Raw genomic sequence first — 27,652 nt, forward strand, 5'->3', positions numbered from 1 at the left:
AACATTTGCACTGTCTGGGCTGACTCTATCTCTCGTTAGGGGTTATTAAATAAAAATCATTTTTTAAATCCAATCGTGGTCCAATCTAGACTCGGTCCCGTAAACCTCTCAGGGTATTGGTCGTCGTACTTGTCTCTGTAGCTGTCGTCCAGAAACTTCTCTTTGTATTTCTGCTCGTCGCGGTGGCCGTGGAAGCCGCGCTTCCAATCGGCGTCGCGCCAGGAGGGTGCCTTCCAGGGTTGTTGACCGTACCATCTGAAAACAGAGAATTCTTATTAGGCTCTGCTGTTAGTGGTTTAGATACCGCCGAAGGAAGCATGACTAGCGATCGGATGTTTATCAGCAAAACACGACTGCCGCAAGTCCCAAGTGCTCTAGCACTAACTAAGCAAAATTATCGTTAACCTTTTGACCGCCAAAGACGTCATACGACGCGCGCGCATAGGCAGGGTCACTACCCACTAGGCCAGACCGGTCGTCAAAACATAACATGCTCAATTTAATTAATTTATTATTGCAATTACTATTTCCATGGCGCTGCACAGTGCTTTATATAATGCGGTATATCTACGGCTGTAACCATGCCAGTCACGTTCTAACAATTACGTAAGTGCGAAAGTGACAGTGACAAGCGATAAAAATACAACCATGCTGCCATCGCTGGTTCGCAAAATTAGACGTTTGGAAATTCAGTTCGAAATGTACTATTACAGTACATATGGTGCTACTTTTCCGCATTTTCGACATAGTTACATAATGTGCTAATTTACGCACTAGTGCGGAAAAGTAGCACCATATGTACTGTAAAGAACTATTTTATGTGCGTTTGCCGCCTTGCGTCTCAAGCTGCGGTTACCGCTGCGTTTACCCCGTAAAACAATGTTTGGTAATTCGATTATCTGATGTAAAATTACGTTCGTCAATCTACATCGCGCATGCGCGTTGCGTTTTCGCATAAAACAACCGCGCACTTTAGTAGTTCGACTAAAGAAAGGATGCTTCGCATGAGGAATTTCGTATTCTGACCCGTCTACTCCTATCTCAATTGCACGCGCGTAATTATATCACGATTCACGATATGTCGAGGAATTTCATGATCTGCCCGATTTTACGATTGGCCGCCGACATATATATTTAACATCTGCTTATAGAATTTGGTCTAAAAAAGTTCTGTTTATGCTGGGTCATCATCTTGCCACTTACATTTAATTTGCGAATAACGATCTTTAGCTCCACGACGCTGCAAGGAAAACTATTCAAAATGTACTTACGTTATGGTTCATATTTTACCTTAACATCACCAATAACAAAATACTTAGCCTTACCTTTTACCAGCATTAATCGCGCTATCGGTAGGACTAGCATCGCTGCCGAACCGGTTGTTGATGCCATCAGTGGTGTCAGCGTTGCCGAATATGTTCTTCGAGCGGGAGTACCGCGACATGATGAATTGGGCCGCTCGCTCGGCTATCATGATGGTTGGGGCTGCAGTGTTACCTAATATAATATGGGTGTCATGTTATTTGCTTGCCTTGTAGTGATATACAGTTCGAGTGAACGCACAGCAATCCAATCACAAGTCTAATTGCATTCAACTGATTACCTAGTCTAGCCATACATTATGACACAATGTTAATTATCTCTAGAGACTATAATTTCATTAAGTTGTATATGTATGTATACTTAATAATGGGACTAATAGTAATAGACGAATAAAAAAATCCAAAAATTATTCCATGCTTGCATGCCTCGCTTTAATACATGCCTTTATGGAGCATGCGAATGCGAATAGGGACATACTTGTTCTGAGAGTTTTTATTCAGGTGGCCAGTATTTGTACCAATTTCAATTTATTCCCTGTCTAAGGACCGTATCGAAAAGAAAGTAGACAACTTTTCAACTGCATATTTTTTTTTTCACGGACGTCATAGACACAAATATGTTTTATTGAAATATAAACCTATTTCTTAACTCTATTAAAACTAAAAATAAATTGGACATTCTATCATATCTGTCAAAATGGGGAAGATTAATTTAGAAGTGAGAAAAAATATTTTGGACGACTGGTGGAAAAATAAAGGGTTAACTATAAGAAAGCTTGCTAAAAAATACAATGTTAGCCCCGCAGCTGTACATAAATTAATGAATAAGTTTGGCACTACTGTTACCTTAGAAGATCTACCAAAGTCTGGACGAAAACGAGGCCCTTCCGACCCGGAATTGCAAAGAAGAGTCGTTCAAATGTTCAATCGAAAACCAACTCTGTCTATTCGGGATGCTGCTCGTGAAGCAAAAACATCTATAGGAATGATCCAGCGTATCAAGAAAAGGTGCAACCTGAAGACGTACAAAAAACAAAAACAGCCCAAACGTGATGAAAAACAGACAGTTGCTGTTCGAAAACGCACCAGAAAACTTTATGACCGAGTTCTTACAAAAAAAGTGCAGTGTATCATAATGGATGACGAAACTTATTGTAAATTCGATTACAAAACTCTACCTGGCCCACAATTTATAACAGTTTCGGCAAATAAAAAGGTTTCTCAAAAAGATAAGTCGATCAATATGGAAAAATTTGGAAAGAAAATTTTAGTTTGGCAAGCAATTTGTCAATGCGGACTGAAATCAAAAGCTTATTTCGCTACGGGAACTATAAATGCCCAAGTTTACCGCGACGAATGCCTACAAAAGAGGTTGTTGCCTTTTATCAAGAAGCACAGGATGCCTACATTATTTTGGCCAGACTTGGCCTCCTGTCATTATGCGAAAGTGACTAGAGAGTGGTATAAGGCCAACAAGGTAGATATTGTAGAGAAAGACATGAAACCGCCTAATTGTCCGGAAGTTCGCCCTATCGAGAGATACTGGGCCCTTATGAAAAGATATCTTCAAAAAAATGCTAAGGCTGCAACTTCCCTTGCTAACTTTAAAAAAAAGTGGCATATGGCTTCTGAAAGCGTGACCAAGAAAGTCGTCCAAAACCTCATGCAGAACATCAAAAGGAAAGTCAGATTGCAGGCAAAGTAGGGGCATTGCAGTTGTTTATCTAAAAAAATATCCTTTTTCAGATTACATATTTCTATTTACTTTTGTTATTTTTCAAAAACACGATCTAATTATATAGCTTTTACACTAAGTAGTTGTCTACTTTCTTTTCGATACGGTCCTTACATATAGATCTTAGGAAGCTGCAGATGTATTTAACAGAGTGCTGTAAGACTTATCTCGTGTATGGATTTTATGGTTGTTTGTGAAGACCCAGATAAAAGGGTTACTGAGCCCAATATTGCAAAAAGTGATACGAGTGAAAGGACCCGTACACGAGTGTAACAAAATACCCCATTATTTTACAAGATTATTAGGGTAACTTATTACCAGACATAGGAATTCGTGGGGCATAATTGTTTGACAAGTAGGGAGTTCCTGTGTCGATATACTCAACTATCGATGCTAGTTCTATATACTAGTGATCACTCAAGGGTTTGCTTGTAAAAATATATTTTCATTAAGAGTAAAAAAATGATTTAATAATAACTCAATGTTTGTTTTTAAGCTAAGACAAGACAATTTTATAATTTTACTCCCTTAATTTAAAAAAATAATAATATGGAACAATTTCTGGTCGTTTACTTTAACAATAGTAAATGAGACATTCACGAAGAAAAAAATTGGGATGAGTAAAATTATAAAATAGTCTTGTCTTATAAACGAAGAAGAGTAAATTGAGTTTTTATTTAATTATTATTTTTAATCTTAATAAAAACGTATTTTTACAAGCAAACCCTTGAGTGATCATTAGTATATAGAACTAGCATCGATAGTCGAGTTTATCGATACAGGAACTCCCTACTTGTCAAACAATTGTGCCCCACGAATTCCTATGTCTGCTTATTACTAACTCTCGGTAAACCAAAATGTTATTGTCTAAACCTATATCATTTATAATTATTATGATAACTTTGAATTTACTTACCCGATGGCACAGTAGGCATTACAGATGCATCAGCAACACGAAGCCCTGAAAAAATATATTTATTTTTAAGTAAGTAATCTAGCAATTGGTTCAATCCTAGTCCTAGCAGGTACTTTGTCGCACATAAATTCACAGGATGAATCCAATGAATTCCTACCTTGAATTCCATACACGTTGAGCTCCGGATCCACAACGGCCATCGGGTCAGTCTTGGCTCCGATCTTGCATGTGCCAACTTGGTGGTTCTCGGGCGCCGTGTAGTGCTTGGCCAGGCACCTGAAGTACTCGTCCGAGGGTATCTCCAAGTTCTGGCAGTGTTCGCGTTCTGAAGGCTCCATGCCGTATTTATCACGCATTATCTAAGAAAATTTATTATTAATTGCTTTATTATCTGGGTTCATGTAATATTAATATTTCCAGTAAATAAGTGAAGTTACTTGATTGTTGATTTTTCTAGAATCAGATCCTAAGATTCAGACAATGTGACCGACTTATAGCCTAAAAGAATCTTAAATCGGCCCAGGCCTCTCAGGAAAATTAGGGAACATGCAGGTAAAAAGACCTCCGTGTAAAGTTGAAGTTGATTAAAAATAGTCAGACACAAACAATTTTATAATACTCACAGTAGTATTAGCCAGTCTATGAACGACCCAAGCAGCGTCAACTAAGACATCCAACTCATGCTCATCACAAAAATAGTTGGGCTGCATCAGCGGCGGGTGGAGCGGGTCCGCCGAACGCAGGGCGATATAGCCGCGGCTGCGTGGCTGCAAGGCTACGGCTGATACGCTGGAAATAAAAGAGATTATGTTTCGAGCTGATGATTAAGTGAGGAGCTAATCAGTATGATAAAAGGGGAACAGAAGTGAAGATGGCGTGGAAAAGACCAGGAAGACACAGACTGTCATTGAGATGTAAAGGAAGAGATGTAGTGTTCCCAACTAAAGAGAAGTCATGCATTGTTCTAGGTGCTAAATATTTCACAAGTTTCTCATTAATCTTATCAACTTCATGTAGCCTAATTTAGTGAGTTAGTAGATATCCAAGTAATATTAAAATTATAAATAATTTCTGCCGTCAATCTATATTGACATATAAATAACTAATATTCAATTTTAAAATCTTAGAAAGTAACTTGTTACTGTTACACAGATCAGTATTTACTAGCACTATACAAGGATCTTTGGAAACTTACGACACACGTCTCCTCTCTTGGATATCCTTCACTTTCTCGGGATCAGTCGCAACACCGTCACTGCAGGACGCATAGTACCCGCTGAAGAAGAACTGTATGTCGGGGTGACGGCCGCCTCTTGCCGCGTGCTTTGAGTTCACTATGCCTGTTAGCTGCACAAAATATAAAAATTAAATTTATATTCAACCCCGAAAATAGCAAAGAAACATCTAAAAAATATTTAAAAACTTGCCACCGACACCGACAGACATTAAATAAAGACTGACCACGACAAAAAGTGGTTATGCCTAATATGGTAAACCTTGTAAATGAATATGACTTTTCAAGCAGCAATTTTTTAAATAACTTTAATAACTTGTGGATAAAACTACATAATAAAAATACAAACGTAATATAACGAGAATAGGTTGTCTATGAATGTTAGCAATATATATGTCGGCGGCCGATATAGCCACATCATATACCAATAGGTATATAGGTAGGATGGGTTCATTAGGTTGCTTCAGATGCCCAAAGAGCAAACTGTCCAGAAATGGGAGCCCCGCTACCTCCGTCGTCTCAATGCGGTCTTCAGGTCCTCAACGGTGAATGGGGCTGGATCCCGTTCCCTAACTCTTCTTTTGAGGTAGTCCCATGCATGCTCGAGCGGGTTGAGGTCCGGGCTCAGAGCAGGCCAGTTCAACGTTGGGATGCCGACTTCATGAAGGTAGGCCTTAGTGATTCTCGCGGTATGACAAGGGGCGTTATCCTGCATCAGATGGAACCCCTCGTCGAAAAACCCCGCCAAAGGAATCACATACTCTTCCAGGATGTCGGTGATGTACCTACCTTGCCGTGGTTAAACTTCCCCCACCACGGCCCCACGGCCTTCAACAGGCACGAAAACGAGTTCGGTCCGGTGATCGTACGAGATTCCCGCCCACATCTTTACTGAACCCCCACCATAGGCAACTGTTTCTCTGATGCAGCATTGCGAAAAACGTTCTCCTGGCCTTCGTTAAACTCGTCCTGTCTTGTCGCACTCATCGAGACACCCTGCACTCATCAGAGAAGAGAACAGGGGTCCATTGTTCAAGGGTCCAATACTCGTGTGTTGCGGCAAAAACCCGCCGTGCCTTGCCGTGCCGTACGATGCCTTGCCAGCAATTTGGGTGCAGTGGCTGGCCTTTTTGGGGTCAAGTTAGCTGCCTTGAGTCTTCGCCTCACTGTCCACTCGCTGGCATTGACTCCTCGCTCATCCCGAAGTCGTTGTTATATACCGAATACATATATACGGCGAAAACTCACACATAACATACCCATACATTGTAATACGATTGTATTTTACAGATTATTAAAATAAATATAAGACTGCTTGAAAACAAGCATTCGGTAAAAAGATTTACCATTTACCAGATCAAGCATGACAATTTTATCGTGGAACACAATTTGTATGTAAAATAAAAATTTATACTATGGAAAGGTTAAAATTCTCTAACGTTATCACTGGCATCTCACAATTGTTTTGGATTTAATTCGCTGAGCCTAAACTAATAATATAATTACCTGAGACAAACCAGTAGAAGACATAGGCCCATCTCTATTCAATAGATACTGAGTAGCGCTGGCCCAGTCCAAGTCGGCTATCTGAGGCTCCTTCGTCAGGGTAAACACGAGATCCACGCCGACGTGGTTGTGGAGGTTCTGGCCCACGCCAGGCAGGTCCTTGACTACGGGGATGTTGACTTTCTGGAGCATCTCCTTGGGTCCCACGCCGGATAGCATGAGGATTTGGGGGGTGTTCAGAGTGCCGGCTGATAAGATCACCTAAAACAATTTTTTTTTAATACTAGATCAGGTTAGGGCATGCAATATGTTCAATCTTAATGTTGTCAATACTATGAATCTGAAAAATCATTGGTAATGTATCTATCCATCAGAGTAGTCGAAAGCATAAGTTGTAAAATACTCGATATATTTACGATTTTCTAAAGTCACGTATAGTCTAAGGGGTTAGGATGTTGTTCCGGTCAAGTATGAATAATCCTCAAAGCAGATAACAAAGGTTCATTCTTAGGCTAGTGCTTGGCTTCAAATGGTCACTGCGGATTTCCAATCACTAATTATGCTGGACAGATCTTAAATAATTCAGGATGAAAGTTACTTGACCATTAGACGGATCTCGCTCTCTTAGAACTAAGTCATATTATTATTACCTCCTTGTTAACTTTGACAAACTTCGTCTCATTGTCTTTGATGTAGTCGACTCCGGTGACCGTCTTCGTGTTGGGGTCTATGCGTACTTTGGCAACGTGGGCATTGAGCAGGACATGAAGGTTCTCGCGTTTGGACGCGGGTCTGAGGTAGGCGCGGGCTGTGGTGAACCGAGAGCCATTGCTGAAAAAAAGCGTTGATGTCAACTACATTTGATGGGCCGATTAACAATGTTAATAATGGATAAATTAGGTAAATATGCCATATGTACATAAGGAGATCCAGACGCGGAAGTTGCATTGGATTGGGCATATCCTCAGAAAACCTGACACCCACCTATCCAAAGTGGCCCTGACCAGAACTGGAAGATGCCTGGCAAACGGAAACATGTTTGCCCTAATTGGCGCCGCTATACCGTCGTACCGTGCGTCATTGTGGTTATACCAAGAGAGAAATTAAGGTAGTTTGCGTTAAACTACAAGAAAATGCCTCTACCGCGAGTTTTCTTGGATGTTGCTGCCGACGGCAGTTCAATGGGACGTATTGTTATCGAATTAGGGACAGATGTCATCCCCAAGACTTTTGAAAACTTCCGAGCCCTTTGCACCAGCGAGAGAGGCTTCGGTTACAAGGGCTCCACCTTCCACCGCGTCATCCCCAACTTCATGTTGCAAGGAGGCGATTTTACAAACCACAATGGCACTGGCGGAAAGTCCATCTACGGTGAGAAATTTGCTGATGAAAACTTCGTCCTGAAGTACACTACACCGCTCTGTAGAGTTGGGTGTATTGGGGATGGGGTGGGAAAAGATTACCCAAACTGTCCAGGACCGGAGTCAGTAGACGAGGCCTGCACCCAAACAGAGAGTAACAGAGATACATGTAAGCTACTCTAACGCGGTTATTGCGCTGACGCGGGACATCGTAAGTTTCGCCACATACGTGAATAAAGCAATAGTGCTTTCTTGTTCGCATATCGGAGCAGCGTGAGGATCCGCATTTAATGTGAAGACCGCTTAACGGTTAACGCATAGGCTCGTGCGACGAAATTGCGGCATTATGAGGAACTATAACTAGTGAGATTATTTGCCCCATCATGCATAACAACCATAAATGACATTTGACACTCTTCAATCGCTCAATAAATTCCAGTTGAAACTGATTTTCCAATGTCTCCTGCGGTCAAGTTAAATTGGACGGACTCTAACCCCTTAACCTCTTGTCTATGCATGATAAGGATCCTAACAAGGTTTAGTAATTTTATAGGACGACCGGTCTGGCCTAGTGGGTAGTGACCCTGCCTACGAAGCTGATGGTCCCGGGTTCAAAACCTGGTAAGGGCATGTATTCGTGTGATGAGCATGGATATTTGTTCCTGAGTCATGGGTGTTTTCTATGTATTTAAGTATTTATAAATATTTATATATTATATATATCGTTGTCTAAGTACCCTCAACACAAGCCTTATTGAGCTTACTGTGGGACTTAGTCAATTTGTGTAATGATGTCCTATAATATTTATTTTATTATTTTTATAGGAAACGATTTTTTCTGCCATCTGAACAATCTTTGACCACCACGCACATATGAAAGTTTAAATGTGTAATTATTGTAAATGAAAAATCGTATACAAACTCGTTGAGGGTTTGTGCGATCGTAAAGCCAGTGATTGTCTCCCCATTGAGGTCGCTGGTGGGTGGGTAACCCAGCTCGATCGCCGCGGACACCACGTCGTGCGCGAACTGTGGTGCGTGTCGGAACTGTTAACAAATACAAAAGATATTTAATTTATAGCTCTTTGTGTAGCCGAGAACAGATACCGACCTGATTTTTTTTTCGTTACTTTATGAATATCAAGTAAATTCTTAGCACATCTAAGCTCTTAGTATGATATACTGGAATTGCTGATAAGCACTCGATTTGATCATTGTAGCCGCCGTGCAGGTCAGGATCACGACGACTCAAATAAAAAGCTTCGATTTGTAGTGAACTGATATATTCTTCCAAAGTAGAGTCTGTGCGGAAAGAGAAGAGTAGTGGAATGTATTGGGCCCCATACATTCCGCGACTCTTCTCTTTCCGCACATACTCTACCTACTGGTTTACAAGAAGGGTTCTTGCCAAAACAGTTAAACGTAGAAAGTGGTGTTTGATAGTATGGAGGTTGATGAGAGAGTGATTTGCAATATTTGTTCAGTAGGTACAAAAAAGGTTTTAAACTTTTAAATTTAGAGCGCGTTATAATATATGTGGAGCGCTGCTATTGGTGCTTTTGAAAAAGCCTCCGAATACTAGCCGAGCCCCACGATTAGGAATATATTGAGATTTTATACTAATTTGCATTCGCAACACTCATCCTGTCTAAATCGCCCATCACACCGCGCGACCATCGCACGCGAGTCACACTTTCCTGATTAAAATTGCTAAATTTACGACTTGACACAGTCATGTATCCTCACCTTCTGCACCGGCAACGGCCCACCAGTATTATGATACTGGCTGGACACTCCATCTCCGATCTCCTTATTGTCTTCACTCTTCAAGAAGAAAGGTAGCACGTCGTACCAGGACCACCCGGTAGCGCCCTCTATTGCCCAACCATCGTAGTCGGCGGCGTGGCCTCGCATGTACATCATGCCGTTGATTGTTGAACAGCCGCCTGGAATTAAGGAATAAATATATTATTACCCCTCTGCTAGTGACAATACATGTGACATTTCATGGTAGGTACAGACAAAAAGAGTCCTTAGTCGACTAGCGTGGCATTATAGCCCAAAATCCTCTGTACATATCTATGTGCGCCATGTTTACTAACTCCCTATGATGACGATGATGATAATGAATTTATAAGTATGCCGTCCAGGTAGAGGTAGACAATATTTGTACCTATTGTATTTGTTTTTCAAGCAACATGACTCATCAAAGTTTTCAAACATAAACAATTAAAATGCAAACTTAAAATTAAAATATCACTTACTAAAATAATCAGATCAGACAATGATAAGATGATCACTGTTTACATTATTTTTAGATTGTAAATTAATGCAGGCTAAAGTGTATACAGGACAGTTTAATTACGCAACAGACATCTACAATATTAATTTTTCCTGTTTTGACAAATCCAGACTTACCCAACATCTTGCCCCTAGGCCAATTGCAATACGAGCCTTCAGATAGACAGGCTTTTTCTTGAGCTTCCGTCTTATACATCCAATCTGTGTCCGGTCGACCCCAGTAAGACGTCACCCATGCTGGCACTGAAGATTGTGTCGGTTCGTCCCCACCCGCCTCGATTAAAAGTACCTGAAGAGAAGTATAAACACAAAATTGACAACATTATTAAAATGAACCACAACATGAATTCGTACCATGAAGTGCAATAGAAACACTGCGACCCACGTGGAGTCACGTATCTTCATTATTATGGAGTATCAAAGGAGTTTATTAACTAGTTGTATAATATTTGGTATTACCTATTTATATTGTAACACGGATTCGTTATGTCAGAAAAGTATATTACTTATTAAAATGCTTCTAACACCAGTATATGTATATTACCACTATGTAAGTAGCTCCTGTCAGCTTAATTAATCTGGAGACTGCCAAATAACGAGTGACCTTGATACGTAAGGCTTTGCACGAAATTATCAATAAAATAAATATATCTGGTCAAACAACTTTTTCAGTAGAAAAGGGCGCGATATTCAAATTTTCTATGGGACGATAGCCCTTCGCGCCTATATTTTTTAAATTTGCCGCTTTTTTTCAACTGACGGAAATGGTTTGACAGACTAATAATTCGTATAAGCAGTAATCCCTATTTTTGTGGCTTTGTTTTTTTTTTTAGTTCGTATTTTACACTCTAAATAGCAGCTTATATCAAGGTAGGTATTCGATATCTATATTATACAAATAAAATCAAGCATGTATTTTTGCACGTACTTACCGAGTCCCTAAAATAGTTATTATATTCGTACACGCACTTTTTGCTTTAAACCTGTTTCGCGGACCGTAACAGCCGCACATCGTGATTGCGGTTCTCGTAAAAAAATATAAAAAGGCTAGACGATTAACTTGATTAACTAGTTTCGTACCTTCTTAACTAATTATCTCGATGGACAATGATGTCATTATAGTGAAGAAGAAGAATCTATCTTCACATGTTAACATAGATTTGGAAAATATTTTTTGTCATAATTTAGACTCTGTAGGTACAATTACTTGGCTGTGTAATAAACCATACCTACCTATTTTATAAACTAGAACGTGATATTAACGGGCTATACTGAGAGCCTTTTATACAAGTGTTATTTTTTCTTACTTTTGAAAATCAACAAATGAAAAGATATTTATGTAACAGTCAGAGTCGTTTATTTTATAAATGAGCTCCTGCAATAATAAATATTTAAAGAAAATCCTATTGCTAAAAAAAATATTATAACAGGTTATAACTGGATTATAAATCGAGCGAAGCTAAACGATAAGTAACTAAATATCTGGCGTTATGCATGAGGTGACATGGCGTAAGGTTTATAAACCCATTTAGCGGACCGTAAAATGTGTATTTAATGCCCCAATTTATCCGAATACCTGCATTTAATCAGGTTCTTTTAGCCTGATATCAATACAAATTACATTATAAATTTGGCAGCAGAGACAGGTAAACCCTAGCTATGTCTAGAAAAGGTAGTTTTTGGTAAAAATAATACTGTAGAAATAGTGAAAGTCGGTCGATGTGTAACAAAGAATCGTCCAAACAAAATGTAGAGACAAATGCGTTATTTAACATTATAAGATGTACTTTTATACCCTACCCCTTTTTATCGAAGAAATGGCTCTACTAAATATTTTGACATTTCTTCGAAACACATTCAACATCACATCTTTGCTGCTTCATTTACCCGTAGTGCATCAATTAACAAAACAATATAAATTCTTGTATTCTGCAGGCATGGACAAAGCACGGATTTTCACATTAATGAGACACGGATGGACAGGTATTGTGAATGGGAGGCCGTCGAAGATGTACCTATTAGTGAATAAAGCACTGGATGTGCTACCAAGTCTCGATGTTTAATGACATGATGTTTGTTGAATGTTTACAGTGAACAATTTGTAAGAAAACAGTAGGCTTGTAACTCTTAACGTCATTGTATAACTAGGCCCTTGGAGGAGATATTGTTATAAGAAGAACACAAGTTACACAAGTAAGTCTTATATTGTAAAAGTGTTATATTGGATATGGATGAATTATAGTTTGTATAAGCACTATAGTATACCGGGTGTGGCCTGTAACAGGAGTAAAAAATTAAACTGTAGGCTGTACTCCTCAAAATGACCAACATTTGTTCAGCAACTTTTAAAATAAACTTTTATTTTGATTTTTAGAAAAATTTAAAGTTTATTCTAAGACGCAATGTATTGCGAATTTTGTCATGTTTAAAGCGTGACAATCAACGTCAATTACACTTTTCATAATTTTCAAAAATCGCTGAACAAATGTTGGTAAGTTAACCAAACCCGGTTATGCAGTTTCTACCTGGGGAAACTTGTAAGTTGTAATTGGCTTACTGTTTTTATTTCGAAACCTATTTTGTTACATTAGCTGTAAGTTTTACCAAGAAATAAAATATAATACATAGGCTACGGAGACTGCTTACCATCAGGCGGGCCGTATGCTTGTTTGCCACCGACGTATTATAAAAAAAAATTAAATAAAAATAATTAGGTAATTAGGTACCTCATAAGTACGTACATTATGCGCCCTAACCGGGTGTCATGTACTGACTACATTCAACTAACATCTTCTGTAATGCACATGACTTTTAATGTGAAATAAATGAAATGAGAAAGTAGAGAATGCATGGACGAATGTACCCATCAATGAAAATATGACACTATAGGATGCCCATACACAATAAAGGTCGTATCGCTCGATATAGACCAATAATATGGTTCAGACTCAGTGTGTGTGTGTAGTTTTGCATAATCTAGTATTCACGATGAAGCTTGGTTTAAGACACTCGTAGCTAAGCGAGCTAAGCGTCATGAGAGCGACATCTGTTTGCCACGGGCATATTACACTTGCCAGACTTGTGGGCGTGTTTGCCGCTCCCGTATTGGCTTACACAGCCATGGATAACGTTGACAACTTACCTGACACTGTTCGTATAATATGTAATAGACTTTAAGACCGATTATGATGATGAGTATTAGGAATTTAAGACATACCTTCCATTGTGGATTCTCCGACAACCTTGCAGCAACCACCGGGCCTGCAGTCCCGCCACCCACGACTATAAAGTCATAGCTGTCCAACAGACTGTCGGGGGTTTCACTAGTGACCCTATTGCAGGGGTCCGCGAGGTCGCAGCGTCCGTTGATGAAGGCCTCCAAGACGGTCATGAAGAGCATGACCTGGCCCCCGCAGTAGGCGGCCATAGATGGCCCTACTTCCCGAATAGGGCAAGAGCATGGCTGAAAAAAAACAAGAATTACAGGATATTAAGTAAAAAAGACTTTAAATTACATACAATAAAGTTATGTTGCATCACGGTTACCTGGCAGCATTTACGAGCATTTTTTTTAATTAGGCTACTGAGGCACTTAGGTGAACGACCCAGTGCGATTGCGCCATTAAGGCCTAGTAAGTTTGTGTTCTTTTTTCACTCTCACTGAGCGTAAGCGTGAGCAAGATGGAAGTGCGAGCCCTTTTTTAAATATTTTTTTTTGGAGTTAAATGATAAAGTATCGATGCGTTCCCTCAAACATGATATGGCTAATTTTTAGAAGCAATATTCATATTTTTAGCTTTCATGAAAAATTGCTTCCAAATTTTTAATTTTTTATATTGTAATTACATAAATAAATATATTATATGTAAGTATGAAAAAAAAAATTTTTTAATATAGATTTCAGACCTACGTTCGTGATTTTTGTTCTATCTACCGAAAGTCAAAAGTTCAGGATTCGAATCGATACCTACAGTCCCTCGAGAAAGGCCTCAAGATTGCTATTTAAATTTATGGCCGCCGTATTGTGATCCAAATAAGCGTCAAGTAAAAACCCCGTCTTCTGAACCTACTGCACCTTAATAATGCCTAAATAACAAGGTTAAGACAAAACACAAGTCTACCCTATCCTGTCGTATCTCTACATCAACACGGTGGTTTTTTTAACTCCTTTAATTTTAAGGATGCATTCCTGAGCTTAAATTAAGTTTCTTATTCAAAATCACCGGTAATCAAAAAATATTTTTATTTAATAATGAACGTGTATAAGTGTTTATGTGGTATGAATTTATGCATTTGCTACTAAACGCAAGTACTATCTCGGACGATCGGGGTTCGAAATGATAATTATATGTCAAAGTTTTCAATTATTTGGTTAAATTAAATAGCTTGTTATAACAACGCTATACGCAACATTTAATTACTTTTTACGAAACAAAATTAAGCTTTTTCTAAAAATTAACTACCTATGCCATTCAGTTTCCTTAAATGTACTTAGCTTTACCCCGAAATCAACGGAGTTAAAAAAATACCGTGTATATATAGTAGCTTACAAGACCTAAGTATTTAAGTAACCTAGTGTACCGATCTATTAAGTACATCATTTTATTGGTTGTTTTATTACTTTTATGTTCATGCACGCACATACATTTGTAATAAATGAACAAAGGTTAAAGTTGCTATATTAATTGGTCCTTTGATATTAAAGTGCGAACCGGAAAAGAAACAAAAACATTTTAAGTAAATTTAACTAACACGAGCATGTTAATTTTTTCAAATACATCTTTTTTGTGGAGTCATTCTTCTTAGATATTGTTCGCTGGCATGTCTTAGTAATTTTCTGCCTCATCATGACAACAAATCAATTCATTGTCATTGCTAAATCAATTCCTCTAATCATCGGATAAAGACGTAATTCAATAATGATTCCACGGGAACGGGACTCACGTTCTAGAATTACATTTACGAGTGTTCATCATTATTTTTTCCTCCACGATTTCATCAATACAGTTCATCCAATTGTTATAACTACGAGATCATGTACCAATTCCAATAATTGTAGATACAAAGACTGTTTTTGTCGTGCGTTGGCAACTAGCCGCCATTCATGATCGTCATACAAGGTTGTAGAATGACTTAAGTATACTATAATTGGGGTACAAACACGGCCTTTTAAATTAAACTGTACACAATTAATCAATGCGAGATAAGGCTTCGCATGATTATGTAAAGTAAAAACTTGGATTTTCCATTGATTCTCGTAGGTATGTTGTAGATGCGGGATTGACGTTTCGTCGTGACTATGAGGTATTCTGATTTTTAAAATAATGATAGTATTTTTCTCTTCCTATTATAATGTATTGCTCATAATCTTAAATCCCGTAGAAACTACTACACGTAAAGTGTAAAAATCATCCGTTTAGTTGAAGCGTATTAAAATATATTATTTTTGCTTTTAGGCTGCCTGCTCACTTGCCTTGTACGCATAATTTCGATTCGTGAAAACATAGACTGTGCGTGATCATCAAAAGTTCAACCACCTCAAAATAATAAGCCCATTATTATTATTACGCGTCCATGTTCATAATTAATTCGTTATAACGAAATTAATTTGTTAGATATTACTTAAAAAAAGTCTAGTCAATTTGGCATTTAATTAATTACACGCTTGTAGCGCGATTTTAGTTTGCTACTAAAACAAACCATGAATAGACATGGCTATATTTTAAATAACGCAATTTAAAAAAAACTGCTTTTACAAAAATTCATTTCCATAGTCTGACCATGAGCTTGAATATCCGGTCGGTAACGGTCAGGGTTTGCGTGCCAACACATATGCTTAATATAAATACTTATATTTATTAATATTCTGCCTAACCTTACCACTGACTTCCAAATAGCAGGGCGCTTTTTAGCTGTTTCGAATCGATATTATTTCAATTATGCGAATGGCGCTGTAATATATTAATTTCATGTTTTACATTTTTGACTAAAATATTACAATTCTTTCGATTACCGACATACCTCTCAACAGCTCGTCACAGAAAAGTCAGCATCAAAAGGAACGGTGCATGTTTGAGCGTTATGTGTATTTAAGTAATTTGCGCTTTATTATGAACATAGTTTTTTTTAGAATCTCAAAAAACGTCACACGCCCTAAGTTTGTGTCAAATTGGTTTTAACGATCTGGCGCTCTCTCTATCAAAAATGGCCTCACGTTCGTATTATTTTGTGCAAACTCAAGTAAAATAATGTATTCGCTAAAACAAATAAAGTCCCTGTATGTAGAAAAAGTGGAAGGCAGTGCTGCCAGTGGACGAAAAATGTGACTTTCGTGACTTTTGGCCCTCGACTGTGACTTGTGCGTGCCTTATTGCCGTAGAACGTGAACTCTACTGATATATCTCTATTTGAAAAAAAAAACAGGATGGCAGATACTTTTGGAGCGGTGTTTCAGTCGCTACTATATACTAACTGTACAATACAAAACAATATAATACAATACAAATACTCTTTATTGTTTTAATACACATCTCAATAAAAAAAAGAGAAGAGGTAAGCATCAGGCGTTCTTGTCGCTAACAAGCGATATCTTCCTGACAACCTTACTGTACTTCAGTAAATTAAATTAAATCGCTAATGTGGTCACGGTGAATGAGCAACTATAAAACAATTAGTCACGGATACAGTAGTTGATGCGATTAATTATCATTAGACCACAAAAACTAATTTAATAAAGCGTTAAATGCGTCTCTAAATATAGACCTACATCAAGTTTTGGATTAAAGTAAGATATGCCGAGCTTGATTTGTACCTGTAGTGGTTTCAATTTAGTTTTTTGTTTAGTGACTATTTTACATGTAACCATGTCAGACGTTTAAACCACAGAAGGAATCTGTCAGTAGACTAAAATAATACTTCCGTTAATTTATTTCGTTTTATAAGGTAACCGGCAAAGCTCAATAAAACACGACATTAAGTCCGCCATTTGTACAATTTTATATCGTGCAACTAAGTTTAAATAAATAAATAAATGACATGAGTAATAATGAAGTTTAGACAAAATACAAACTGTAAAGCCGTTGGCGGATAAATAAATACGATTTAACAGTACATACTTAATAATATTTGAATGCGCCATACCTAAGAGTAAAGTAAGTTGCACCATAGTCAATTTTGCACTTGGAGGATTTAACAAATGGAGTCGCCTTTAAGAGCTTTGTCAAAAACCTCGGCCAATGGTCATATGTATTGTATGGACTGTCGTTTATCTGACATGGCTATTTCTACGTTACGCACAAATAGCCATACATTTGACGTGCCCCTCCCGCGCAAAAATCGACAGACTGTTTTGTACAAAAATTACAGACAAGGCGTTTCCAGTTCCATCCTCCACGATTATGTAACTACAGTGAGTAACATGGTTAATGCATATATCGACGGCCAATTGTAACACTCACCAGATCATGATATGATGAAACGTGAAAATCATTGTCTCGTTCGTTACCTGAGTCGACGAATTTTCTGCACAACTTGCGCTTCGGGCATCTGAAGCAACCTAACGAACCTATCCTACCTATCTATTGGTTTAATGTGATTACAGTCAAAACATTACAACTTTACGATCGGGCGGATATTACGATCGGCCGCCGACACATACACCGAGGAGCTCAAGTAATATATTTTCACCACACCAAATGGTAAAGGCCCTCTTGATTGTTTAAAAACTAATGAGAAAGTTGCATTTTATCCACATGTGGGGCAAAGTAATCAGGTGCAAATTTTAAGTTTCCTTATGTTAGCTAATAGAATTGACTTTTAAATGATGATTTTGAATGACGATTTTTTATTACGTTCATTTGGATTTGATTTAATTTGATTTTTTTAGTATTTCATAGTTAGTAATTTCCTCGCGTTGGTATAGTGAAAAATTGTGTGTTTCACCCGGAGGAAAGTTTGTTTAACCCTCGTGCCTGGAAACCCTCGCAACGTTCAAGGTTCCACGTCTCGAACCACTCGCTATCTATATTAGCACGAGCGGTTATACAACAACTTTGTCCCCTCTTGTAAAACAAATAACTATTTCAATTTTTACTTTTCTTTCAAAGAAATTGTTTGTAGCTTATTATTTTAATTTTTACCTTCATGTGCCTTTATTTGCTACCGACACCGACAGTACATTCTGTGGCTTGCATAATGGTTAATCGGTAGTGTATCGTCTTCCTATAATATAATGCTCTTATGAAAACTTAATAAGCATGTTGTAACTGAATACAGATAATGTTAACGCTGTATATCGACGTTAAATGCGGCAGTAGAATATTAATTTGTGCTATGAAACTAAAGAAAAAACTAATCAAGTATTTTATGGTTCAACTAATTATCTATTAGTGAAATAATACTGATTAGGTACTTACCTCTGCCGATCGTATCATTTTCACTGATATTCAACTGAAACAATACGAAATATTAGTTAATTAAGAGTTTTTTTTTAGATTTTCCTATTAAATAAGTTTCGGGCGAAAGTGTAACTAACACTCGCATTAGACAGCAAATTTCAAAATAGGACAAGTGCGAGTCGGACTCGCCCACCGTGGGTTCCGTACTTTTGAGTATTTGTTGTTATAGTGGCAATAGAAGCATATCATCTGTGACAATTTCAACCGTCTAGCTATCAGCCTATCACGGTTCATGAGATTACAGCCTGTTGACAGACGGACAGACGGACGGACAGCGGCGTCTTAAATAAAATAAAATAAAATGTTTATTTCGGACCATAATCCATAGAATTTGGTTCGTAATTTAACTTCTTACAAAATCTATGTTAGTCATAAGAACTATGTATTTTACAGGAAACTTAATACAAAAAATATCTAGTAGGTATTGGGAGCGATATATTAGTCTTACCCTTTTTGTCCCTCCCAATAACTACATCAACCCAGTATTTTGTGGGTCTTAGGTCCCGTTTTACCCTTTGGGTATGGAACCCTAAAACCGGGCCAAGTGCGGGTGAGGCCTCGCATAATGGAGGGTTCCGTGCCTACTCATGCAATCCAAGCAAAAAGGCGTACTTTCGTAGCACTTACTTCCATTTATAAGAACAGTTTTTACATTTGGAAAACAACACATTTGATGGCTCATTCATGTTATTTAAAAATAATTTTCGTGGAAAGTATTCATAAAGTTATATTTTCTTATTTTTTTTATTTTTTTTTGTATGTCCGGTTCCAAACAAACATAGGGGGAACATTTTTGGACATTGGAAACGATTATTTTCTTTTTAATAACCTTTAAACAACGTTAAAACCTATCAAATGATGTGAAACACTGAAAGGATATTTTTCACTTCTACTTAAACACATAATTATTAGGTACCGTACCAGCCGCCCGTTTTTAATTTAGTCTGGCACTAGGCTCTTAATTCATATGTCGTCATTTTCCATACGCCTGGTAGTATTGGAATTGTAAGGTTGTAACTTTGCAAGCTATTACTACCATAGTTATCGTCATTTCTAACTTGATGTCTCTTTCGAATAACTGGTCCAGAACTTGTTTTACTTTCGCAGAATAAAATATACTGATTGTACACATATCCAGATGAAGTTAATTCATAAAATGTTTATAATTCGAGCCATATAGACATCATTAATTTAAATTTGATTAGACACTGTGCATAAAGGGGTGTTGGTGCCTACTTTTATGTATGGTAGCGAAAGTTGGGTATGGCAGAAGAGGCATCAGAATCTGAGCCAAGTTAATGCAGAGGAAATGATAGCTTTGAGAAGTGTTTGTGGTGGGAGATTATTAGTAGGTGGGAATTAGGAACGGTGTGAGTAGGGAAAAGTGTGGACTGAACGAAGATGTAGTGGCTAAAATTGAGAAACGTATATTGAGATGGTTTGGACACAGAAAGAATGAGTGAAAGAAGGTTAACAAAGAGAGTGTATAAGGCAGACGTAGAAGAGGGAGCTGGAAGGGGTAGACCTCCACAGCCTTTATCTGATCAAATCGGGCCAAATCCTAAACAAAGGTCAGGTCAAAAGCACCCTAAACCGGCGAGCGAGGAATGTTATGAAAGTGAGGGAAGCGAAAAAAGTATGTCAGGATCGTAGCAAGTGGAAATCCGTGGTCTCTGCCTACCCTTCAAGGAAATAGGCGTGATTATATGTATATATGTAGGCACTAATTAAAGTGTTTGAACTGATATGAAATACTTAAGACGTTAACCGCTTTTGATACAACTTGTCGATGTCCACTGGGTGATGGACATTGTACGTACGTAAAACTTATCTAGTGACCTATGTACAGAAGTACCCAAAGGGTCAAACGGGACCCTATTACTGAGACTCCGCTGTCCGTCCATCCGTCTGTCACAAGGCTGTATCTCATGAACCGTGATAGTTAGCCAGTTGAAATTTCTACAGACTATGTATGAGAGCCTTGGTGCACAAAATAACGATTTCATGTGGTCGCGACCCTCAGTCATGAGGAAATGAGGAAGAAGAAGTCGATGTAAACTAAAAATCTTTTTAGGGTTCCGTACTCAAAGGGTCAAACGGGACCCTATTACTGAGACTCCGCTGTCCGTCCATCCGTCTGTCACAAGGCTGTATCTCATGAACCGTGATAGTTAGCCAGTTGAAATTTCTACAGACTATGTATTTCTGTTGCCGCTATAACAACAAATACTAAAAACATAATAAAATAAATATTTCTTTCCAATCTCGAGGTTCTCATCCAATCACCGAAGTTAAGCAACGTCGGGCGGAGTAGTAGTACAGTACTTGGATGGGTGACCGTTTTTATAGATAATGGTACGGAACCCTTCCTGTGCGAGTCCAACTCGCACTTGGCCGGTTTTTTATTAAATATTGGTCTTACTTATTTATTGAAAAGTAAGAAGGTTCCCGAAATAAATATGATATAAGAACAATTCCCTCTCGAAAGCTATGAAATAATGCCCGATACTGTAGTGAACAAAACCCCTGTATAACCCGTCAATTGGCAAGTTCGCAGCCACAACCGTTAACCTTCATAACAAGCTATAAAATCTTCATAACACTCCAATCCAGCATTGTGCGTAAATTTCTAACCCAGACATTTACATAAATGCAAATTTTATTGTAAAGCGCAGAAGCTGATGTGCTTTGTCGCTGGAAAGTAACGGAGTTACTTTATGTTACCGATTCACTTCGCATCGATTCACCGTTTCCGTAACGGTGGTTTTGTCCTGTCACACGGTCTGCCAATGATGTTGTTTTTTTATTTACAAAACACCGTGGAAAAAAGGGCCGACCTAACCCATACCGACCGTTTCTTAAAAATAATAATTTGATAATGAAAAATGTTACGTAATTAGTTACAAAATGATTTTGGCGGTCGGAGCCCGGGAAGCTGGTTATACTGGCTACATGCAAAGCCTGGCTTAATGACTTGCATGCATGCATGCAAGTAAATATAAAACAAAGAGCATAAGGCTTAACTAATTTGTACAAAGCACTGCTAAAAACTATTATGGCAAATTAACTAATATATTTTTGATACCCAAATTATATAATGAAATAAGCCCGCTAAGGGAAGAAAATAAATGCAGTATAAATGAATTTAAGAAAAGGTAAAAAAAAACGTTACTTAAAAATTTACCCTAATAATATTGCTTTGAAATTAACCTGAATTATTTGTTAAAGTACCACTGACTATTTGGTTTTTGTTTGTTTTTATATTCATTTAAAAGCTTGCGTGTTCGCTTTACACATAGTACTTAAGCTTGGTATTAAGTGCATATATAGTCCTCCTCATCGTTTTCGATGACGGCGACCCTAAATAAACACATTATGGACGTTGTCTAGCATGAGCCCTAATGTGGCTGGCCAGGCCGAACAACATAGATATCAAAATGTATAAATGAGCGCTATCTCGCCAACAAACTGCGACCGCAGTTTGGCGAGGAATATTTATGATTTAAAAAAATGCCCATCCTTCGCCTAATACTGGTATTTTCTTGGGTCCGACCTTCTTTTGGACTGGCGACTAGTTTGCGACCCGGGGTTTTGGTGTGTATCTTTACAATTACTGTAATACCTCTGTATTTATCTATTTTGAAAATAAAATATTTGTTGTCACGTTCTAATTTACCATCCGAAGCAAAAGGTTGACAATTATCATAAAATCCGACAATAGCATGTTTAGTGTAACATTCAATTGTATTCTACTTTGCCTAAGTGTACATTCATTCGCATTGAGGAAATGTCGCGTTTGGCATGGTTTTTGTTAGACGATTTTAGGTATCCACGGGTTTAAAATTAGTTCTCAGTAAGTTTAAGTACATAAGTACGTTAATATTTAAAATATTTTTTTCGGTACTTAGTTATCGTTTTATTATTAGATTGACTAATTGATATTATTAATAAAACAAAAAGGTTATATTATATTTAGGGCAAGGTAGAACTCATTCAACGTACCAACTATCTTTTATTATTTTAAAGTAAAATAGGACTTCCCGATTAGAACAAGATCTTATCTCAGCGTTGTATTCTGAAATCACATTAATAGTATTTAAATCAACTACAAAACAACCTTACTAATTAACTTTTAACGATGTGTTTTTATTTCAATCTAACTACAATGCCGCTAATGCGTCGGCGTCATTACTTCGTTGCAACTTTAGATGCAACATTTACAATCTTTGTGATATCAATATAATAAAAATAAAAATAAATAAATAAAATAAATTATTATAGGTCATTATTACACAAATTGACTAAGCCCTACAATAAGCTCAATAAGGCTTGTGTTGTGGGAATTTAGACAACGATAATTATAATATATAAATATGTATAAATACTTACATACATAGAAAACACCCATGGCTCGGTAACAAATATCCTTACTCATCACATGAATAATTGTCCTTACCAGGATTTAAACCTGGGACCATCGGCTTCATAGGCAGGGTCACTAACACTGGGCAAGATAGGTCGTCAAAAAATCAAATTATTTTAATAAATAAGACCTTCAAACCTTCAAGAAAAGAGCGTACTCCCATCTTAAAGGCCGGCAACCCATTTACAACCCCTCTGGTGTTGCAGGTGTCTATGGGCGGCGGTAATCGCTCACCATCAGGTGATCTGTCTGCTCGTTTGCCTCCTATATCATTAAAAAAAACGTAAAATTATTATGACTTTATGATGTACTTCCATTGATTTTCTGCATTACTTAATTGTTTGGTTTATATTAATATTATAAACCAAACAAGCAGAATTATATTCATACATATACTTTGTTGTGATTTTATGTTCGAGATAAACGATATAATATCATGAACATACAAAACATTGGCAGCTAACCCATATTTAATAATAATGTTTTATGTGTTTAGTCAATTATTTATCTGATTACTGAAGAGTTTACCTTTTTGTGTACAGTATAATATAAATATTATCAATTTAGGAGTAAATAACTCGAAGCGGGAGTCGAGATCCTGAAGTTTTACAAAGTAGCAACGTTATTCTATTCTTTACCTCTCACAATTAGGGTGTTATTTTTTTTCTACGCGCTTGCGATCATTTCGGCATTACGCGCATATTCCTATTGTACTGAAGCTTTTCAATATGTATTGTGACAATGTAGGTACTCGCTCATGTCAATCAAATAAGGAAATGACACTCAAATAATTATTAAAATTACAGTTGATTATTTTGATGAACTAGATCCGTCTGATCTGTTGTTCGCTCAAGGTTTTGATGTCCAATTTAACATACTATTGGACTTATTATCTCTACTATTATTATAAATGGAAAAGTTACTCAGTCGGTCTGTCTCTCAGTTCTCAGTTACCTCTTCACACTTAAACTTCTGAACCAATTTAGATAAAATTTGACAGACCAAGTCGCGAGCAGGAGGTAGTATTTCATAATTCACAAATTAAGTAAAAACATTTGAATATATTTAAAACATTTTGTGTATCGATAAAAAAACTAAATATTTTTTGGGGTTCCGTTATCAACTAGAAACCCTTATAGTTTCACAGCAATCGGCATGGAAAACTAGGAATATAAAAATGGAAACACATTTTTTAGGATAATGAATAGGATCAGTCGTTACTTTACGGAAATTCATGCTAATTAAAACAAAAAATATTAATTTCTCTTTTTATCTTTTTTTTTCACTTATTTTCTCGCGGATTAGCAAAGTAATATTTTATGTTTTAAATTTTTAGGGTACCACTCCGTACAATTATAGTGGGGATAATGTTTATTTTTACGCTTCCACCCTATCGTAGTTGGTGACCTTAGATAGGTGTTTTGAAAAGAATAGTAGTCTGGAAAACCATTTTTTTTACTCGTCGGCTATAATGGTTGAATTAAGATTTCGTATACCACCCTATAATTGCATACTTTTCGTGTATGGGCTCCCAACTCGACAATAATAATCTTTTCGATATGTTGTAGTCAACTATAAAAAAAATTGACCAATCACGTGCCGCCGCGCTCCCGTACAAAATAATAAACTGGGAACGGGCGGGCGGGGGTCTTCGCGCGTTTATGTTTTATGTGCTACATTTTTGTCTACTGAGATACTTACCAATTTTATCATAAATTATTTAGGTTTTTTAGTTAAAAAGTATTATTTTAGAAAAAGAAAAAAAACTGTCTCGTAGAAAAAGTACTGTATACAATAGTGATATAATCAAGCTTTTTAATCTCGTACCTTGGTACTCAACTGAAATACTCTCTATTATATCACGATTGTATAAAACTGACCGCGCTTCTAAAACAGAGGCGACTGCGTTGGCTGGGGCATGTGTACAGGATGGAACCTTCTCGACTGCCACGTCGTGTTCTTCTAGGTGCGGTAGCGAATGCGAAAAGAGATGTTGGGAAGCCATTGCTTCGCTTTAAAGACTGCACCAAGAGGGATATGGCAGCTTTTAAGATCGACAACCGAAACTGGGAGAAGCTTGCGGGGAAGCGAACGGAGTGGCGCAAGTGCGTTGGAGATGGTCGCAACTTCTGCGACGAGGCCTGGTTTGCGGCACTGGCAGACAAAAGGGAAAAAAGGCACCGTAGCGAAACGTCACAGTCCGTCGCGAACTTCCCTTGCCAGCTCTGTGGCAGAGTATGCCGCTCTCGCATCGGTCTTTTCAGTCACCAAAAAAGATGTTTTGCGGACATTGCACTATAGATCGTCTGAAATAGACGCTAAGGCCAGTAGTATAAAATACTATTTTGATAATGAAAACATTTCGGAAATTATCGTTCCACAAGTTAAAAAAACCGTCTAACAAAAATCTAAAAAAAAATCGAGTTAGTAAGACTTTCAATGAAAACTATTTGGAATATGATTGGTTGAGCAGCTTTCGAGTTGTCGCCTAGAACCTATAGTACCTACTCGCAAGCTTTGCTTAGTTTAGGTCTAGGTCCATCTGTGCAAGATTGTCCCCAAATATTTATTAATTTAAAAAATCATAAAATGACGTAACTTGCTGCGCGATACTTCCTTTTGCTTGTTACTTTTATAGTATCTACCAAAAACTCCTTTTTAGGTATGCCTTATGGAGACGGACGGATCACTAGAGAACGTTATTTATTTATTTATTTAATCATTTATTTCAAGTAACTTTAGTCTCATAAATATGTTAGTATGTGCACTTACAGTTATGTTAATATGTACAAACTTATCACTAAATAACACACTACTAAACATACTAAACATGGCCCGCCATGCTCTTGGCCGGTTTTCTTTTATTTATAGATTAAGATTTTGATAGATAGAACATTTTGCTAAACAATTAAATGATTATGGCCTTAATAAATTCTATTGTTAGTTGATGTTATTTATTTGCACGTCATACTTTTTTTGTGATGATTATCATTTTATAAATTGTATACATGCATACAGAAGATCACAATGAAAAAAATCTGTCTATCCTATTCTAGTCAACTTGGGATTCGAACCCACAGCTCTGGATTGCCAGTCCAACGTTTTTCTAATTATAATACCAGATCACCGATTATTATTTTGGAAAAAAATAGCAAAATAGCAGTTAGCGCTTATTTAGTAAATCATTCAAGTGGTAATATATAAATATTACGCATATAAAATATTTATTTATTTAAACTTTATTACACAAATACAAAAAAAAATGTGCAAATGGCGGACTTAATGCCTAGTGGCATTCTCTACCATGGGGCTAAACAGAGAAATGTAAAAATGGTGCGAAGTGAAATAAAAATAAAATATCTTGAATACATTCAGTATACCCACCAATTAAGCATTTGATGTAACAAGAAATAAGTTTAATAAGTAACTTAATGCAGACTTCGGATCTATTCGTATAGATATAGATGGAACATTTTTCTTTTTGGCAAAAAATATAGGTTGTCACCGGGCCTAGGTGCAATGCAACTAGTCAATTTGTTTGTCTGGTCAACTAGTCAATTTTTGATTAGGATGTCAGCTCACTATCTTTGAAGCTACTGTAGATCACACGCACGTAACAAACGTACCTGATATACTGCTGAAATTATAGACCCTGCCGGCGCTAAGTAAAATTATTCATTATCAATATCACCACATTACTTTTAGCTAATTAACAAATAAATGAACTGCCAGATAAAACTTTGCACTTTATCTACCAGTTAAGCTTATTTGAAGATTGTGAAACGCCAAGCTGACTTTATTAGTCAGATAAATGGCAAGAAGCTTATTCAGGACTTACTTGGACATTGTGAAACAGGCCCTTAAAGTTATATGTACCTATGTTATTATTGCTCAAATAAAAATTTCACAATTTATTTCACTGATCAACAGTGGTTTTGTTGCCTTTGATATAAGATTGATTTTCGATGTATTTATGCTCACAATTTATGAAACTATCAATGATTTTGGCAGATTTGCTCTACTTTTTTAAAGTCTTTATTTTTATTTTACATTAAAAAATCTAAATATATGATATAAAATACGCTAAAATCATAACAAACTAGAGCACATTCAATACTATTATGAATATATTCGTAAACTGTGCACTTGAAAATATAGAAATTCGCAGAGATACTCAGGGCAACAAAAAAAAATATATTTTTTGTAGAGCTGTGATTTTCACTTAAAAATAATAATATTAAACTCAGTGCCTACAATGTACTTATCCTAATTATTTCCCACATATATGAATATTTACCTGAATTTTCCTAACCACGTGTACACTAGCACTAAAACACGACGGTCAGGGCAGAAGACGCGCCGTCGACAGGCGCGCACGCAGATGAGACTGATGTTATA

The 27,652-nt window shown here is 37.1% G+C and overlaps 2 protein-coding genes across 2 annotated transcripts; one reads left to right on the forward strand and one right to left on the reverse strand.

The window, feature by feature from the left end:
* On the reverse strand, positions 1 to 27,652 carry LOC133529059 (glucose dehydrogenase [FAD, quinone]-like). Its single transcript, XM_061866675.1, has 14 exons — positions 27,552 to 27,652; positions 18,790 to 18,823; positions 13,593 to 13,838; positions 10,493 to 10,664; positions 9,821 to 10,020; positions 8,997 to 9,121; positions 7,364 to 7,544; positions 6,714 to 6,974; positions 5,169 to 5,320; positions 4,597 to 4,762; positions 4,131 to 4,332; positions 3,974 to 4,018; positions 1,326 to 1,497; positions 1 to 255 (listed from the first exon to the last, which is right to left on the reverse strand). The coding sequence occupies exons 2-14, from the start codon at positions 18,805 to 18,807 to the stop codon at positions 57 to 59; spliced, it is 2,139 nt and encodes a 712-aa protein (XP_061722659.1). The 5' UTR covers positions 18,808 to 18,823; positions 27,552 to 27,652; the 3' UTR covers positions 1 to 56.
* Positions 7,589 to 8,272, forward strand: LOC133529060 (peptidyl-prolyl cis-trans isomerase-like). Its single transcript, XM_061866676.1, has one exon. It carries the CDS (start codon positions 7,847 to 7,849, stop codon positions 8,255 to 8,257), a length of 411 nt encoding a protein of 136 aa, XP_061722660.1. The 5' UTR covers positions 7,589 to 7,846; the 3' UTR covers positions 8,258 to 8,272.

Source organism: Cydia pomonella, chromosome 20 (assembly GCF_033807575.1).
Source record: "Cydia pomonella isolate Wapato2018A chromosome 20, ilCydPomo1, whole genome shotgun sequence".
NCBI lineage: Eukaryota > Metazoa > Arthropoda > Insecta > Lepidoptera > Tortricidae > Cydia > Cydia pomonella.

What these genes read in the sequence shown, in the direction of transcription:
- LOC133529060 (XM_061866676.1), top strand. Translation starts at nt 7,847, where the DNA reads ATGCCTCTACCGCGAGTTTTCTTGGATGTTGCTGCCGACGGCAGTTCA.
- LOC133529059 (XM_061866675.1), bottom strand. An exon ending in ATCGCACAAACCCTCAACGA is followed by an intron (nt 7,545 to 8,996) that starts GTTTGTATACGA and finishes GCTTTTTTTCAG; the next exon opens with CAATGGCTCTCGGTTCACCA. An exon ending in ATAGACTGGCTAATACTACT is followed by an intron (nt 4,333 to 4,596) that starts GTGAGTATTATA and finishes AAATTTTCTTAG; the next exon opens with ATAATGCGTGATAAATACGG.